This window comes from Phyllostomus discolor, chromosome 3 (assembly GCF_004126475.2).
Source record: "Phyllostomus discolor isolate MPI-MPIP mPhyDis1 chromosome 3, mPhyDis1.pri.v3, whole genome shotgun sequence".
NCBI classification, from domain to species: Eukaryota; Metazoa; Chordata; class Mammalia; order Chiroptera; family Phyllostomidae; genus Phyllostomus; species Phyllostomus discolor.
Window position 1 is genome coordinate 204,975,582 of NC_040905.2, and position 17,823 is coordinate 204,993,404.

General features: G+C 40.7%; 2 protein-coding genes across 2 annotated transcripts; one reads left to right on the forward strand and one right to left on the reverse strand.

The window, feature by feature from the left end:
* Positions 1 to 47: 47 nt before the first annotated feature.
* Positions 48 to 9,171, forward strand: LOC114491737 (olfactory receptor 1Q1-like). The gene is made up of 2 exons (XM_028505989.2): positions 48 to 991; positions 6,931 to 9,171. The coding sequence occupies exons 1-2, from the start codon at positions 944 to 946 to the stop codon at positions 7,873 to 7,875; spliced, it is 993 nt and encodes a 330-aa protein (XP_028361790.2). The 5' UTR covers positions 48 to 943; the 3' UTR covers positions 7,876 to 9,171.
* Positions 9,172 to 11,712: 2,541 nt separating this feature from the next.
* LOC114512326 (olfactory receptor 1361-like) lies at positions 11,713 to 17,154 on the reverse strand. The gene is made up of 2 exons (XM_028531275.2): positions 15,499 to 17,154; positions 11,713 to 13,468 (listed from the first exon to the last, which is right to left on the reverse strand). The coding sequence occupies exon 2, from the start codon at positions 13,448 to 13,450 to the stop codon at positions 12,467 to 12,469; it is 984 nt and encodes a 327-aa protein (XP_028387076.1). The 5' UTR covers positions 13,451 to 13,468; positions 15,499 to 17,154; the 3' UTR covers positions 11,713 to 12,466.
* Positions 17,155 to 17,823: the final 669 nt, after the last annotated feature.

The following is a 17,823-nucleotide window of genomic DNA, read 5'->3' on the forward strand; positions in this document are numbered from 1 at the left end:
CCTGTATACTTCCATCTCGAATTTCCATTTCTAGGAAAATGTATGGACACAAAGATGCCTGTAAAAGAATATCCATGTAGTGCTGCTTTTGTAATAGCTGCCCCTACCCCCTAAAAAGGAGGTAAGTGGCATGGCATGAGTAGAGAAATGTCTGTATCTTCTGGTACACGTATAAAGTACTTTTAAATAATGAGGTAGGCCTGATGGTGATAGGAGGATTGTGATAACTACATGAGATGAGAGAAACAAAGAAAGCTCCAGAACAAATGAACTCATTTTTGTAGAAACAAAATTGTACTTACACACATGTACATAGAAAAGTACATGAATGGGTACATGTCAAAACATTAATGGAGATTACCCCTGGAGAGGAATGGGAAAGGTGGGAAACAGACTCAGTTTTCGATACATGTTTCACAGCTAAATATTTTGAAAAAGAAGAGTGTATCACTTAAAAGAAGGCTACATCTTCCAGGACCTGGGCAGGGAGACACCCCATCCATGCCTTGACTATATGTAAGTTTTCCTGGGCCTTCTTCTCAGTGCCAAATTTTGAAGCACATATCAGAGAACCCTGTGTCCAGGCTGGTCTCCTGGGTCCTGGCTATTCTTCTGGGATCAGCTGAGCTGCCAAGCCACAGGCACTAATACTAATAGTGGAAATACTGCCTCGTGGGCCCCATGCCCTGGAGAAGGCAGTGAGTCCAGCCAATGACACACTCAGGAGACTGTGCCAAGGGAACCATGGCATTCATGCAGGAGCACAAGCTCAGACCTTCCAATGCCCTTCCTGGACGTGCTCTCCTGCCCAACAAGCAGAAGCACCCCCAGGAGTCAGGTTGTCCTGCCCTTCGACCCCTTCCTGATGCCTTTCTTTCTTCTGTGCTGGGCACCTTCCTCTGTCTTCCCCGAGTGATAACACGTGCTGCCTGAGGGAGGACGGATGTGCCAGGCCCAGCCCGTTCCAGGCCAGCCAGGGTGTCACAGTAAGGTGAGTGCCTGCACCTAGGGCTGCACACCCACACAGCAATTTCTGAGTACCTCAAAAAATTCCTACACAGGCTCCTAGGAGCTTCCAGAGGGGAAGACCTTCTTTCTCCAGACCTTCTTTCTCCAACTAGGTCCTTGGCACAATATTGTGCATATTGTGAAGTTTGTCTCTAACTCCCTGAGTTGTCTTCTTTTTTTATTCTTTCCCTTCACACTGCCTCTTCCCTATCCCACCCTCAGACATGCTGTCTGTTTCATGGACTCTCTCCCCTTCCCTTACTAAAGCTTAACCACAAGAAAGAATAATTTAGAAAGTCAAAAGTGTTCCACTCCAGGAAGTTATTCTGGATTCAAAGAGATATTCCAATGGAATTCCAAAGAGCATCAATCAGTTGGGGGAGCATTATGAGTAATCAGGGTTGGATAATCTAAAAATCAGCCCCTGAACATGGCTGTCCACTTTGTCTTCTCTTAACAACTGGCCCAGACTTTTCTTCCCAACTTCTAGAAATTACTGATCCAACAGAGAAACTCAGAGAACATACTGTTCAAGTGCCTCCTCCATTTACAAAAGTCACTTTGGAATGAAAGGCAACCCTATTATCAGAAAGTCTAAGGGTCCGACTGTCAGAGTTATGGGGACCTATCTGTGAGGGGGAACCTAAGTCCCTAGAGGAATGTAATGCAAACAGCTTCTCACTGCTTCGTAAGACTTGTTAAAGGGCTCTTACGTCCACAGTCTTTTCTGTTTTTTACAAAGCCTCTGGGTTGACAGCAAGTACTATTCCTCCCATTTCCCACATGAAGAAACTGAGGCCCCCAAGAGTAAAGTGATTTCAAGGTCTCAAAGAAAATTTTTGTGGCAGAATGAGACCAAAGGCCAAATCTTATGATTCCTGGGTCAAGACCCATTCTCACACACCACAGTGCAGCTTCTTTTTCCATATCTTATATACAGAAGATTCTGCTCTGTTAGTTCCCACTCCTGGCTTCCCGCCCCGTGCTGCACACATGATTCCCCACTGCCCCTAAGGAGCTGATATGCTGCACTATGGGACAAATGGGATAATCTCTGTCAGCTACCAGGCAGATTAAGGAAGACTCCAAGGTTCCAGGCAATTCACCCTCCAACCACTTCTGGGGCTCTCTCTCACCTTATGGGGAGCTTTGTCACAGGAGTTATATGGACGTTGGCACAGGTAGCAGCCATGGCCCACTAACTGTCAAGAAGGGCTGAGTCCCTTTCTCAGGCCTTCCCTAGAACTGAGCAGAGACATCCCACATTTCCTGAACCACAAACTCAGCACCACCTGATCCGATTTGGAGAGTCTAATTACAACAACAGACTAACGAGGGGAACCAAGCACAGGACAGGAACGAAACACAGGTGTTAAATGGGTGAGGTAGGATAGAAGGAGCACTGCTTCTGAGTTACACAAATCTATGATCAACCTGGCTCCAATCCTACACTCTGTGACCTTGGGGAAGTTAATTTATCCCTCTGGTCCTTAATTCATGATCTGAAAATGAGAATTATAATATCTACTCCATAATTCTAATAGTAGGGATTAAACTAGAAAAACCATGGAATTTTTCTTTCATGGCTTAATTCACTTAACACAACTTTTCTCCAGGTCCATCCATGCTGTTGCAAAATGTAAGAGGTTTTTTTCTTTTTTACTGCTGCACAATATTACATTGTGTAAATGTACCAGTTTTTTGGTCCACTCGTCTGCTGATGGGCACTGAGACTGTTTCCAAATCTTGGCTACTGTAAATAGTGCTGCTATAAACATAGGGGTGCATATACTTTTTTTGCATTGGTGTTTTGGGATCCTTGGGTCATATTCCCAGAAATGGAATTGCTGGATCAAAAGGGAGTTCCATTTTTAATTTTTCAAGGATACTCCGTATTGTTTTCCACAGTGGCTGCACCAGTCTGCATTCCCACCAACAGTGCAGTAGGGTGCCCTTTTCTCCACACCCTCGCCAGCACTTGTTGTTTGATTTATTGATAGTAGCCAGTCTGACAGGTGTAAGGTACAAACTAAAACCTCACTGAGGTTTTAATTTGCATTTCTCATATGAATAGTGATTTTGAGCACTTTTCAACTATATGCAGAATATAATGAAAACAATAAACCAACGAGCAAGATAGTAACAGAAGCTTAGATACATAATACAGACTGGCAGATGCCAGAAAGGCATGTGGGGGTGGGGCAGAATGAAAGATATTAAAGAGTTTAACCAAAGAATATTTATGCTCAACCCATGGACAAAGACAACAATATGGGGATTGGCTTGGGGAGGGGAAAGGGTGGGGCAGGGTGGAAGTAGGAAAAGGGAGAAAAAGCAGGAATGGCTGTAATAGCATAACAAATAAAAATCAAATTAAAAAGGGAGACATGTCTGTTACAACTATGAGAAAAAAAGAAAAAACGAAAAACCACCCCTTCCCCCCCTCCCTCGGCTGGCGTAGCTCAGTGGATTGAGTGCAGGCTGCGAACCAAGGCATCGCAGGTTCAATTCCCAGTCAGGGCACATGCCTGGGTTGCAGGCCACGGCCCCCAGAAACTGCATATTGATGTTTCTCTCTCTCTCTTTTTCTCCCTTCCTTCCCTCTCTAAAAATAAATAAATAAAATCTTAAAAAAAAAGAAAAAGAAAAACCATCATAGACATTTACCACTGGCCAAATGCACAAGCCAGCAGAGTAGAAAAGGAAGGAGCAGAGAGGAGGAAAGTAGGGACTGGCGTAGTCAGAGGAAGCTTAACAGATGGCACAGCCAGGGGTGAAGAGCTTGGAGACTGAGGTCAGATGGAACCAAACTCAAATTCCAGTTCTGCCACCTGGCAACACTGTGACTTTGCGCATATTACAGAACCACGCTGACCTTCAATTTCCTCATCTGTAAGTTAAGGTAATAATACCTATATCACAGAATTGCTGTGATCACCGAGTGGAAAACACATGTACAAAGCTCTTAGAACAATTCCTAGTGTACATTCAGTGCTCAGTAAATGTGGTTACAACTTTTAGTTCTCATTCACCACCATACCATATTGAAAACGATTCAGGATAATTCAACAGCATATTATGATTTTCTATACTTTTGTGATTGTACAACCCTATTAAATTGTACTGTGGTGACATGCTTTAATTTGAGATATAAAAGCAGACAGTCTAGGAGTGATGAATAAATCCATTTCCATAGGGAAGACGCTAAGTAAGCTAAAGGGGCAGTGTGATGCAGTCAGACACACATAGCACTCATATCCAAACATAAGCGTGAAGTCCGCCCAGACCTTTACACTGACTTATGCTGAGTAAACCACTTCACCTCCCTGCACTCGGTCTCCTCATCCATCAACTGAGAGTAAGTGATTGTTGCAGCTAGAAGTGTCCTGAGATTGCTGTAAGGATTATAGGAGACAATGCATGTGAAAGGGCCTTACACAGAGGTAATTCTTAATTGTTTGCACTTTTTTGTCCCAGCAACCTAACTGTGAAGTTTAGGTATTCTTGGGATAGCCATGGACATAGCTCACTGCTGGACTGCCAGCTCTGATCTTCACCCAGAACGCTATGATTTATGACCAGACCCAATCATCATGATTACCCTGTGATGGAAGAGCAGACTCCCAGAACTTTGCGTAGTGAACCACTTTTTAAAGACAGTGACAATGTGGAGCAGTTTCACTGTAGAGAGACCTGGGTAGCAAAATACTGTCCTCACCCTCAAAACCTGGAGCCTCTGTATAGACAAAGCTAAAATTCATAGGCATAATTGCTGCCATTTACTGAACGCCTGCCAAGGAACAGGCACTCTCATTTAATCCTCATAACAAATTTATGAGTAATGAGCTATTAATCCCCCCTACTTTACAGATGAGAAAACGTAGGCTCGTAGAGGGAAAACAACTTCCTTAAGGTCATACAGCTGTTAAATGAAAGAGCCAGGGTTCCTGCCCACTGCACAGTGCTGCCTCTGTTGGTTGATGTTTAGATTGAATGTTGAACAATAACAGACTTGTCCTTTGAGATTCCAGAGTAACAAAAGCTGTCCAAGTAATATGACAATAACTAATGTTGCATGTTATTCAAGATCATTTTTAATGATGTGCTGACAACTAGATTAGTTCTCCTTCTACTCCTTCCGAAAAACTGGAAACCCCTTAATCTAAAAGTGAATTTGTTATCTGTTCATTAAAGTCATTCATTTTCTTAACATTTCTAATTTTCCCTTCATTTGGCTCCTTTGAAGTTTTTATATCCTGAGCCCACACATCGAATAAGACTTGGATTTATTATAGTATGTCTCTAATTTGTTAGGTGGAAGACAGAATAATGTCACTTCAAGGTGACATTTTGAAGACAAAATGATTTTAGAAAAGAGAAATACAAAAGCTGAGAATATGGATACTGATTCTCCTAAAATCATGTCTGTGTACTCTTTGAAAAGTCATTGGGTAACACCTGGGGTCTGCATTCCCCAAAATAGAAATTGCTGGACAAATGACCTCTGAAATCCCTTTTAGCAATCAGATATCTGGGTTATACAGTCCATCAACAGGTCTTATTACCATGAATGAGATGCCTTGGTTTTAATTTAAGGAGTCGTGTTATTCAGTGTCACTAGCACAGCCTTTGGAACCAAATAAACATGATGTTAAGTTCAGATTTTGCTCTTCAGGAGCTTAAATTTTCTATACCTCAGTTTTCTCATTTGTATAATAATAATAACAACAATAATAATGGCCTCCATACAGTTATTATAAAAATTAAGTGTGATAATGCAGCAAAGGTGAGGTAAATGTTCTGTGAATGTTAGCTATGGTGACAGTGATGATGTTAATAATACTGAAAACTTCATACCTTGTTATTTTGGGAAATAATTAAGAACTTGATCCCTTTATCAACACTGTGTAGTTTACATTGGAGCACAAAAGTGACAGTAACTAAATGGCCTGCTCAAATGTCCAAGTCTATAAAAATAATCCCTTTCAGAAAACAGTATAGCAGTCCCTCAAAAAAATTATAAATAGAACTATCAGTCCTGGCTGACATGGCTCAGTGGGTTGAACACCAGATTGAGAAGCGTAGAGTTGCTAGTTTGATTCCCACTCAGGGCACACACCTGGGTTGCGGGCCAGTCCCCAGTAGAGGGCACGCAGAGGCAACCACACACTGATGTTTCTCCCCTCCCCCCACCTCCCTTCCCCTGTCACTAAAAATAAATAAACAAAATCTCTTAAAAAATAAAAATAGAACTACCATATAACCCAACAATTCTACTCTGGGTATTTATTTGAAGTAAACAAAAATGCTAACTTGAAAAGATATATGCAATCCCATGGTCACTGCCACATTATTTACAAGACAGGAAACAATCTATCTTACATATACGCACACAAGAGAATGAAACCTTACCATTTGCAACAATATGGATGGACCCTGAGGGTATTACGTTAACTGAAATAAGTCAGACAAAGAAAGACAAATACAATATGATCTCATTATTATGTGGACTCTAAAACAATTAAAACGCATAGATACAGAGAACAGACTGGTGGTTACCAGAAGTGAAGGGTAGGGGAGGTAGGCAAAATGCATGAAGGGAATCCCAAAGTACAAACTTCCAGTTATAAAATAATTAAGTCATGGGGATATAACGTACAGCATGGTGACTAGAGTTAATAATACTACATTGCATATGGGAAAGTTGCTAATAGAGTAGACTTTAAAAGTCTTCATCACAACAAAACCCTGTAACCACGTGCGCTAGTATATGGATGTTAACTAGACTTACCATGGTGATCGTTTCACAATGTGTGCAAACACTGAGTCGTTATATTGTACACCTGAAACTAATATAATCTTATATGTCAATTATGCTTCAATAAAAAATGATAATAATCCTTTTTGTTCTTCTGGCAACAGATGGACAGTATCAACTGGACTAGTGTATCCCATTTTGTTCTCTTGGGCATTTCTACCCACCCAGAAGAACAGATCCCACTCTTCCTTCTTTTTCTACTCATGTACACAATCAACATTTCTGGCAACTTTGCCATCATCACACTGATCATCTCTACTCCACGCCTCCACACACCCATGTACATCTTCCTCAGTAACTTGGCCTTGGCAGACATCTGCTTTACCTCTACCACAGTCCCCAAGATGCTGCAGAACATCTTCTCTCCTACAAAGACCATTTCCTACACTGGCTGCTTAGCCCAGACTTATTTTTTCATATGCTTTGCAGCCATGGAAAACTTCCTCCTGGCGATGATGGCCTATGACAGATACGTGGCCATCTGCCACCCTTTCCGCTACCCTACGATTCTGACCAAAATGCTGTGTTTGCAGATGGTGGCTCTGTGCCATATCCTCTCCCATCTTCATGCCCTGCTGCACACCCTTCTCATGGGCCGACTGATCTTCTGTGCAGATAACAGGATCCCTCACTTCTTCTGTGACCTCTACCCTCTGATGAAGTTATCCTGCACCAGCACTCACCTCAACACCCTGATGATTCACACAGAAGGTGTTATTGTCATCAGTGGGGCTCTGGCCTTCATCATTGCCTCCTATGCCTGCATCATCTCAGTGGTCCTCCGGAGCCCCTCAGCCAAGGGCAAGGGGAGGGCCTTTTCTACCTGTGGCTCCCACCTCATTGTGGTGGCTCTCTTCTATGGCACCCTCACATGTGTCTACTTCCAGCCTCTTTCCAGCTATTCAGTGGCCAAGGGTCGAATCCTGACAGTCATGCACACAGTGGTGACCCCCATGCTGAACCCCTTCATTTACAGCCTGAGAAATGGGGATGTCAAAGGAGCCTTCAGGAAATGGAGGAGCAGAATGTGGATTTCTTTCTTTAGATAAAACTCCAAAACAGAGTTCCAAGTTTTATCTGTGATTCTGGGGAGACAGTTTTGTCCCTCACATATGTTTACCTTAAAACTTCCCAGAAATATCTAAATTAAGTACATATCACAGATTTTTCTCATTGGATATTGTCCTGAGATATCCCTTCAATGCAAAGCACATGAAACTATGTATTTAATATAAAACATTAGCATGGCTTTGATTATAACAGGTTGTTTTCTGGATCTGCCATTAAACACCAGGGCTCTAACTCTCAGAGTCAGTCAGATGCAGGGGACAAAAACCAATTCTCATTGATTCATGAAGGAAATGTTTATTGAAAGTATATATGGATTTTCCAAGAGGACTAAGCAACTAAGCTCAATAAAATGGGAAAGAACCACAGTCAAAATCATATAGCAGAATTGGTCTGAAGAGTTCACTGCTATAGTCACCAAACTCTGTTCACTGCCACTTGTATCCTCACCAACAAGAGTTATCAGCAATAGTCACTGGATATAGCCCTTGGAGGCCTGAACCAGAAGTGACTACCTCTAGAAAAAGCTGCCCAGTTCTTATTCTTTGCACCACCACACCTAGATTCAAAATAAGGTGGTATATGTGACTGGCCAAATTGTGGTCCCTTGCTCATGCTCTAGTTAATAGGGAAACTAGGAGAAGAATATAGTTGCTTTTACCTTCTACAAGATAGAGGTAGGTTCTGTCTTCCACCATAAATGAAATGAGGAAATATTACAACTTGGGGAAAGGGACATAACGACAAATGTCCAATGAATAAGGTCAGGAGTTACAGATGTTGCACAGTTAAGCTCTGTCACAGTTCTCCGGCCAGCGTTTTCTTAAATTCACTAGCAGTACCATTCCGGAATAACTTACACTCCTTTGTCTCAGCACACTCCTGATCTTTTCTATAGTCAACAGTACAGAACTTGTCTCTTTTACTGGGTGTTTGTCTGCAGGCCGATCGATGCTGCTGCACATGCAGAAAAGGTCCAAGAGCCATGATGTTTATTAAAATGTCAATTCTTCAGTTTTATGGTGTAGGATCAAAAGAAAAAGGTGAGAGGGGCCTCCCAGGACATGGGGCAGAAGGTGGTTGATTTTAGTCCATTTGTCTGGATAAAGTTTCTATTTTAAGATATAAGTGATTATGGCACTGAGTTGAAAAGGAGCTAAAATTGTGGTAATTTCACTTACCTAATAAATTAAAGTTTCTTGTAATGTCTACAGGGTTTGGCAAAAGTAGATTTACTGTTTTGAGTATGTGAAACACAGTTTATTATTGTATTACTATTTATTAATTATTTTATTATTTTCCATATGAACTGTAAACCTACTTTTGACCATATTTATACATAAAATTAAATATTGTTCAGCCTTAAAAAATAATATCCTGCCATTTGTGACAACATGAGTGAACCTGGAGGATGTTATGCTAAGTGATATAAGCTAGACACAGGAAAAAAAACAAAACTGCATGACATCTCTTACATGTGAAATCTAAAAAAGATATATAGATGCCAAGAGCAGAACAAAAGTTATCGGTGGCAGGAAGCTGTGGGAAATGGGTAGATGTCGGTCAAAGGATACAAAATTATAGTTACACAGGATCGATAAGTCTAGCAATATAACGTGACTAGTGATGACTACTGTTAGTAACACTGTACTGAATACTGGAAATTTGCTAAGAGATTAGCTTCCAGGTGCTCTACCACACACCAAAAATTGGTAACTATGATAGGAGATAATATGTTCATTATCTGACTATAGTAGTCATTTCACTATGTATGTGTATATCAAATCATGAAAAAAATAAAACAAAGAAAATAAAGAAACTTTCTGGTGTTTCTCCCTCGCTCCTTGATGAGTTCAGCGTCTGCATCTCTGAACACTCTTCGCCACTATTTAATTATCACTTTTGGAAACACTAATATCCATATAAATGGTTTATCTAACAGCTTGGATTCTCAGTTCCTGACTTGTTTGGCTTCAACAATCTTTTACTTTCCCATCTTAGCCACCCACTCATATGGTCCTATCTTAGACTCTGCCTTTACAAATGATTGCACCGCTGGTGAAATCTCAACTTTAAACTTTTCACTTCCTATCAGCTTCTAATTCTTTCACCACTGAGATCTATTATCCCTTGAAATCATTTTTCACTATCCGTCACCTAATTTATGTCCTTCCTTCCCACTTTTACAAGAATACATTTTATGGTCCAGGACTATAAACCTCCTTTTTTGTAACACACCATTACTTCTTTCATTCCCTTTTGCCCTACCTGGCAAAATCCCAGCACAAGGCAAAGCCAACCTTTTGTTTATTCACGAGTGTACTTGGTTACCTGAAAACTGTTGGAGAATATCACCCAACCAGACTGCCATGACTAGTATTATACTGCAAATGAAAAACCTAAATGGTCACTCAATTTTGGCAGAGTTGAGGCTTACCATAACATTTCCTAGTACTCCACTTTCTCAGACTCACGTATTTCACATCACTTCTTTCTACAATTCCCTAAAACAATCCTCCTCCCCATCACTGTCACCTGAAGTCTCTTCAAACATATGCCATCTTCCTGCTGTCAAATTCACCCGCCCAACTGCATCCGCTGACTTCCTTTTTGTTACATGGAAAGAGGAGGTTCATTTCTTAGATAAAAACATCCCCTGAACAGATGTGCATCCCATTTCAAGGACTTTATTCTTGCAATTAATTACTTTCTTTCTTGAATCCTCAATGTTTCACTATATGCTGAACTATTTCTATCAGCAAAGGATGCTTAATGTCACAAGTCTTTACAAAAATTAGAAGAAATTCTCTCTTGACTCATGTCCTCCTCAAGTTACACAACACTTGTCTTTTTTAAAAAAATCATACTTGATAAATGTCTATTTTCACAGCCTCTGCTTACCCTCTAGCAATTTTATCATAAAATGACCATTGTAATTTTTCCCCCAACACTTCACTCAACTGTCCTTACCAAAGTTTCTAATACTCTATATCTTGTCAAACCTAATAATCAATTATCTGTTCTCATTAGTGACTTCTCAATTGCATTTGAGAAAGTGACCACTCCCATATTCCAAAAACACTTTTTCCTAGGATTCACGTGTACCAAACTTACCTTCCTTCTTCCAGCTAATAGCCACTTCTCAGTTTCCTCTGCTATCTCCTCTCCCAGATCTCTAAATGCTGGAGTGAGCAACCATCTCAGGCTCTCTTCGTAGTTCTCTCACTATGTGGTATTGCCTAGCCCCATGGCTTCAGATATCATCTACATTTTGTTGTGACATTTCTACCTCAGGACAAGGCCTTCAGCCTCAAGAATAATGTATTTAACTGTCTGTGAAAGATCTCCACTGTAAATGAGTGGATCAAAAAACTGTGGTACATTTACACAATGAAATACTATACAGCAGAAAGGAGGAGGAACTCCCACCCTTCTAGAACAGCATGGATGGAACTAGAGAGCACTATGCTAAGTGAAGTAAACCAGGTGGTGAAAGACAAATACCGTATGATCTCACCTATAAGTGGAACCTAATCAACCAAACAAACAAGCAAAATATAACCACAGACCTTGAAATTAAGAACAAACTAACAGTGACTATAGGGGAAGGAGGAGGGACATAACCAGGTAGGGGGGAGGGAGAGAACAGGTCATCAAGGAACACGTATGAGGACCAATGGACAAAGCCAAAGGGGGTAAGGATGAAGGGTGGGGGGTGGGGGGTGGATATGCCAGGGGAAAGTGGTGGCAGGAAAAAGGAGACAACTGTATTCGAACAACAATAAAAAATAAAAGAAAATAAAAAGAAATATCTCCACTTCGACAGATATCAAAAAATTAACATGGCCAAAACAAGTTATTGATTTTGTCCCCCCACTATATCTATGTGCCTTCTACTTCCACAGAACTTTCCACATATAAATAATTATTCCATTCATTTTCATGATCCATCCTTAATTCTTCCTTTTCACTTACATATTGCATCTAGTCTCTCTATGGGTCTAAACAGCTCTGCTTACTATATATGTCCTGAATCTGACCGCCTCCTCCCGGTGTTAGAGCCACTGTGAAGACTCCTCCACTCTCTGTTATCAGTGAACTACACTGTCCTTTATGAAAACACATAAAGCTCAGATGGAATAACTCAGTCACTATAAGTATTGAACTGATCACTGTTAGTTAAGAATAATGAGAAACTATAAACTTATTACAATCCCAAGAAATTGGTTTACTGAAAAATCACTCTTCTGTACAATGGTATTATAACTCATTTTGACTTCTCTTTGGAAAACAGCACATGCCATACAATTACTAAAATGATCAAAGTATCAGATCTGATGAGAGGTGCAAGTTGGATGATTTAAAAGTATCTTTTCATTTCCAAAGTGATGAGATTCTAGGTCAGTCAATGGGGCCAAGAACTATTTATTTAAAAAACTCACTTCTTCCCAAATCCAGACAAGACAGAGCCAATGAGAAAGATTATTCCACAGGAATGTGAGCCGTACCAGTTATTAGGAGTGCAGCTCATCTATTTGAGGCATTTTCAAATTAGATCTTAACTTCTGGGGCTCAGGAGATGTGCTGCCACCCCTGGTTGGCCTGGGAACCAGGCTGGAAGTTCATTGAGATGCAGAGCTTCCTGGACAGCCTTCGCAGAGCTCCTTTAACCTCCTGGTTCCTCAGGCTGTAGATCAGTGGGTTTACCATAGGGGTAACTACCGTGTAAAAGATGGCGACCTGGCGATCCTGGTCCAAGTCATAGCTGGAGGAGGGCCGGAGGTACATGCGGATCACAGAGCCGTACAGGAGTAGCACAACCAGGATGTGGGAGCTACAGGTGGACAGAGCTTTGCGCAAGGCAGCAACTGAGTGCATACGGGCTATGGCAACACCAATGCGAGCGTAGGAACCCAAAATGAAGAAGAAGGGGCTGACCACCACAGCTACCCCCTCTGTGAATATTAGCATTTCATTGACCACTGGTCGGGTGCAGGAGAGCTTCAGCAGTGGTGTGATGTCACAGAAGAAGTGGGTGACCTTGTTGCCACAGAAGGTTAACTGGGTGACCAATACACTGTAAAGGAGGCTATTGAGGCTGACAACTACCCATGAGGTCAAGGTTATGCGTAGACAGAAGCGGTTGCTGATGATGGCAGAGTATCTTAAGGGGTCACAGATGGCAACATAGCGGTCATAGGCCATGGCAGCCAACAAGTGGCCTTCCATGCTGCCCACAGCCATGAAAAAGAACAGCTGGAGCATGCAGTGGTTAAAGGAGATGGTTTTATTCACAGACAGTGTGTGGACCAGCATCTGGGGAACAGTGATGGTTGTGAGAAATATGTCAATAAAGGAGAGCTGGCTGAGCAGGAAATACATGGGAGTCTGAAGCTTGGGGTCTGAGAGGGCAACAATTACTAACAGGGCATTGCCCAGAACTGCCACCAGGTACATGACAAGGACAATCCCAAAAATAACTGGCTGCATCTCTGGCCAGCTGGACAGTCCCAGTAAGACAAAGTCAGTTACTTCTGTCCTGTTTCTAATGGCCATGAGACACAATCCACATACCTGCAAAAATCAAGTGTTAAAATCAAACGTGAAATTTACTCTGGGATAACTCTCAGGAAACATCTTTTCATACATGGATATCACTAGTTTCAAAGGAATTTTTCCCCTTTAATTTATTACCCTTGCCATTATCTTTTTACCCACCCACTCACTCGCTCACCCACCCACTCCTTAGTTTATTCCATGTTCATTTATTCATCACTGAGAATCTTTCAATTTGATAGATACTAAGGACAGTAGGATAAATCATACATGGTCCCTGCTTTTATGAAATTTACTGTATAAGAATGAAGGCATCGCTTTACGCAAAATTTCCTTGGTACTTGATATGGGCTGAAGAGCATACTAAATACCACACATTTGATCCTCACAACAATCCCATGTGGTAGAAATTAAGTATTTTCAGTCCCATATTACAGAAGAGGAAACTAAAGCACAGAGACTCCTCTGTTGAAGGTCTTATAGGATCTGAGCAACAAAACCTGGACTTAACCCTGTATAATTCTGTTGGACTTAAGCACCACCACACTTGGCTGGTTGTCACAACTGTAGAGAAGGAAGGGGAAGAGGTCAAGGCTCCAGCCAGATGTCTGAGTCTCTACACCTTTGATGGGCGCACTGGAGTGAAGATCTGGTCCTAACTTTGTATGTCCAGAAGCTACTGCTCTTTTGGTAGGGGTGTTCTTATTCCATTAAGTCAACTGATCTTACCTGGGTTTGGAGTGATTTAATATAATCACAGATTTTATTAGTGATTAATTTTTAATGAATAACAAAATCTTACAGTAGCTAGAATTTTCATGTCTCTTCGCTCAAATTTTCCCTTTAGGTAGATCTATGTGGTACACCAAAGAAGTAATCTTTTGAGGCTGCTATATGAATAAGGAAATTTCAATGAAATACTGTATTTCTTTATGAATGTGAAAAAATAATTTTAAAATAATAGAGTATAAGAGAACATACAATAAAAAGCAGAGATCTCTTACTCTAAGGTTGCCCACCTTCAGGTTTATTTAGTCTTAACTCTTCTGGTGGCACATATCTTTTTTTATTAAGGATTTTATTCATTTATTTTTAGAGAGACGGGAAGGGAGTCGGAGAGGGAGAGAAACATCGTTGTGTAAGACAAACATCAATCAGATGCCTCTCCAGCACCCCTTACTGGGAACCTGGCCAACAACCAGGCATGTGCCCTGACTGGGAATCGAACCAGAGGCCTTTCAGTCTGTAGACTGGTGCTCAATCCACTGAGCCACACCAGCCAGAGTTGGTGGCTCATATCTTTATACCTGTAAATAATATACTATTTGCTTATACATCTATATAAAAATTTTGTCAGTTTAAGATATTTTTCAGCTCTCAAGTATGAAAGATAAAATTTTATCTTGTTTACATTATCCCCATTTTTTCTCATTTCCACATTTTTTGATTGTTTTAGTTCTCTAGTTTTTTGCTTTTTAATTTTTTATTTACTAATTTCAGAGAGACAGAGGAAGGGGGAGGGAGTGAGGGAGGGAGAGATTTGTTGGTCCACTTATTTAGGTATTCAATGGTTGATCCTCATATGTGATCTGACTAGGGATCGACAACACTAACCAACTTAGCTATCTGGTCAGGGCTGCTTTTCAGCTTTTAAATAGTATACTTAAATCCGTATTTCTTATTCCATCAACTTCAGACTACCTCTACATCCTCCCAGACTTTGGAAAGCTATACCTTGATTTGTTTATTGTGAAGATTGAAAAATTATAAGTTATGAGCTGTAACTATAGGTACCTCTTTCAGGTAAACGCTAAGAATCCATAGACAACATTTATATTACCATAACTATGTAAATATTTTTCACTGCCAGGCCAAGTGACGTGCCATGGTTTCATTTATTCTTTGATGAGTCCAGTGTTTCACCCAACTAAAGGAGAGCATCCCTAACACTGAGATAAAGAATAAAAACCATTTTAAGGACATCGCTTTTGGTGCTTTCTTACTCTAAAGATCACACATAAAGCAGGAGCTTAGAAGATAAAACTTACCTTTGGTCTTTATTTTTTCCTGTATCCTTTTCTGTATCAGTGGGCATAGCTCAGACTACATGCTCTATTCCTATTACTGATCCTATTACTCATTCAAGGCAGTGGCCACATAGACATCTATATTGAGGTAAAGATGAAGGTGAAAAAGAAGAAGAGATGAGGAGAAAGGGAGATGGAATAAGTCCCTTCATGGGGAGAGAGAGGAAGTGGTCTCCGAGGGGGGAAAAGTAGCAAAGAGTGTGGGTTTATCCATTATGAGGATAAGAATGTAATAACATAGAGTCTATTTTCTTCCAAGTACAGCAAAATGTTACTTTTTTAACTAATTATATACAATAAGAGTAATAAGCAGTGGCAGTGTTCTTACTGGCTGACTTCATCAAGACTCACCTCCTGATCTTTCCTACTTTCCAATGTCTCAACAGTACTCCCATCAGGGCCGAGCTCTGTGGATCCTGCTCAGACAGCTTTGAGGGGTGAAGGATGCTGATGCCAGAGAAGAGGAGTAATCTGGTAGCAGAGATATGAAGAGACACACATACAGATTTGGGCACCTTAAAAGAGTAACCTAAACCGCAATCTGAGAAACAAAAACAAAAGGAAGAATCCCTGGAGTGAGACCAAAAAGCGTCTCAGGCTTCCCAGTCTCATCTGAAGGGACATCTAGAGAGTTCTGGAGAAGGGAGGGAGATAGTGTCAAGCCCTACTCCTGCTTCTCCTTGTCCTTTTTTGATGAAAGCACAAAGGGACAAATGAGTCTTCACTGTTTTATCAGTAACTAAATCTTAGGAATATGCACTCTTGAGTGTCTTCTTGATCTAAATTCTATTTCTAGTCTGTACCCACTGCTGATGAATCACAAATATTGGATCTGAGATATACAAATCAGAATTTCTTTTTCTCTGTCTCAAGCATATATCTTCCAAATTCTCACAACATAGGTTAGATCCTCTGTCCCACATTTCTTGTACCTGGAAACTGAAATGTCTCTACACGCCCTCCCTGATTGCATGACTATATTCTCCAGCTAAACCTTCATATTTTCACTGAAAAACCTATCTTTTCCATGTTATTTCTGAAAATTTCTCCATCCTACTATTTCCTCTGACTGTAATATTTCTACCTCATTCTCTTCACTGGTCTTCTTGGTACAAATATCACACTATTTTCTACAAAAGGGTTATAATGCCTTGTTTTCTATGCCTTTTCTATTTACTATTAGAGCAGAGTGTAATCTTATTCTCACACTTTTCTCTGCATCTAACATCATGCACTCAAGGTAGAAAGTCTGGTTAGAGCTCTTAGCTACATTCACACAAAATTAGGGATTCTTTTGTGTAATTTTCCACAAAAGCTTTCTCTAGGGCAGCTCAACCCAATGAAGCAGCCTCGCTTACATGTATGCACTCTGACACTCTACCAACTCCAGAAGCCTCCAATAATCAGATGAAATATTGATTAGAATGGGCTGGGTCCTTCTACCATTGTTTATAAACTGGGACTGTAGCTTGGGAGTCTGCTCCTTCACCTTTACACCAACATCTCACTGAGGCAAAACCCATAAAGCCTCTGAAAACAATTATGTCTGTAGGGAAGGTCTACCCTTTGGGGATCACCACAGTCTTGCACGATGTCAACAGCTGGGCAAGAAGAAACCCCAAGGGGAAACTGATTCTCATTTCACCATCTCAAGAAACCATCTTTTCCAAACTATCCTTTCTGTAATTATTGAGTGTTTGCTCTCAATACAAATATCTTAACTCAGCACCTTTAGTTGCAAGGCGTGAGGCTTTATGAGGCAGCAGTAGGACAACTCTGACCTCTGTCATGTTTCCAACCTGCTGTCCAATGACACCCTCATTTCCTGCCCTCATCCAACTGTATCCTTTTGCTGGATTTCTTCTAGCCATTTTGCTAACCTGTTTTAGAACTATCATCCTCAGAATACTTGATTTAGACAAGCCTTTGACTATAAAAGGAACAGCATGAGATGGAGCACCATATCAAAAAGTCTGAGACTATATGCAAACTGAAGAGATTCTTGGTCACATTTTAATATGCAGTAATAATGACATATGGCTTATTGATATGGATTATACATATGGAAATGGTCACAAATTGAATATATACCAGTATTTTCCACCATTGACCTGCACAGAAGAAACCCAGTCGCATGCTAGAAAACCAAATATTAATTGGTAAATATGATCAAATTCAGAGGAAACAGAAAGAGATTCTAATGAAGCAAAATGTAATTAATTTCCTCAAAAATGTACACATTTAGTTTTGTTTCGAAGCATCTACTTATTTGACTTTACAACAACC

Excerpts from the sequence above, each read along its gene's own strand:
- LOC114491737 (XM_028505989.2), top strand. The coding sequence starts at position 944 with ATGTGCCAGGCCCAGCCCGTTCCAGGCCAGCCAGGGTGTCACAGTAAG. Across the intron at positions 992-6,930 it reads AGCCAGGGTGTCACAGTAAG|ATGGACAGTATCAACTGGAC; the intron begins GTGAGTGCCTGC and ends TTCTGGCAACAG.
- LOC114512326 (XM_028531275.2), bottom strand. The coding sequence starts at position 13,450 with ATGGCCATTAGAAACAGGACAGAAGTAACTGACTTTGTCTTACTGGGA.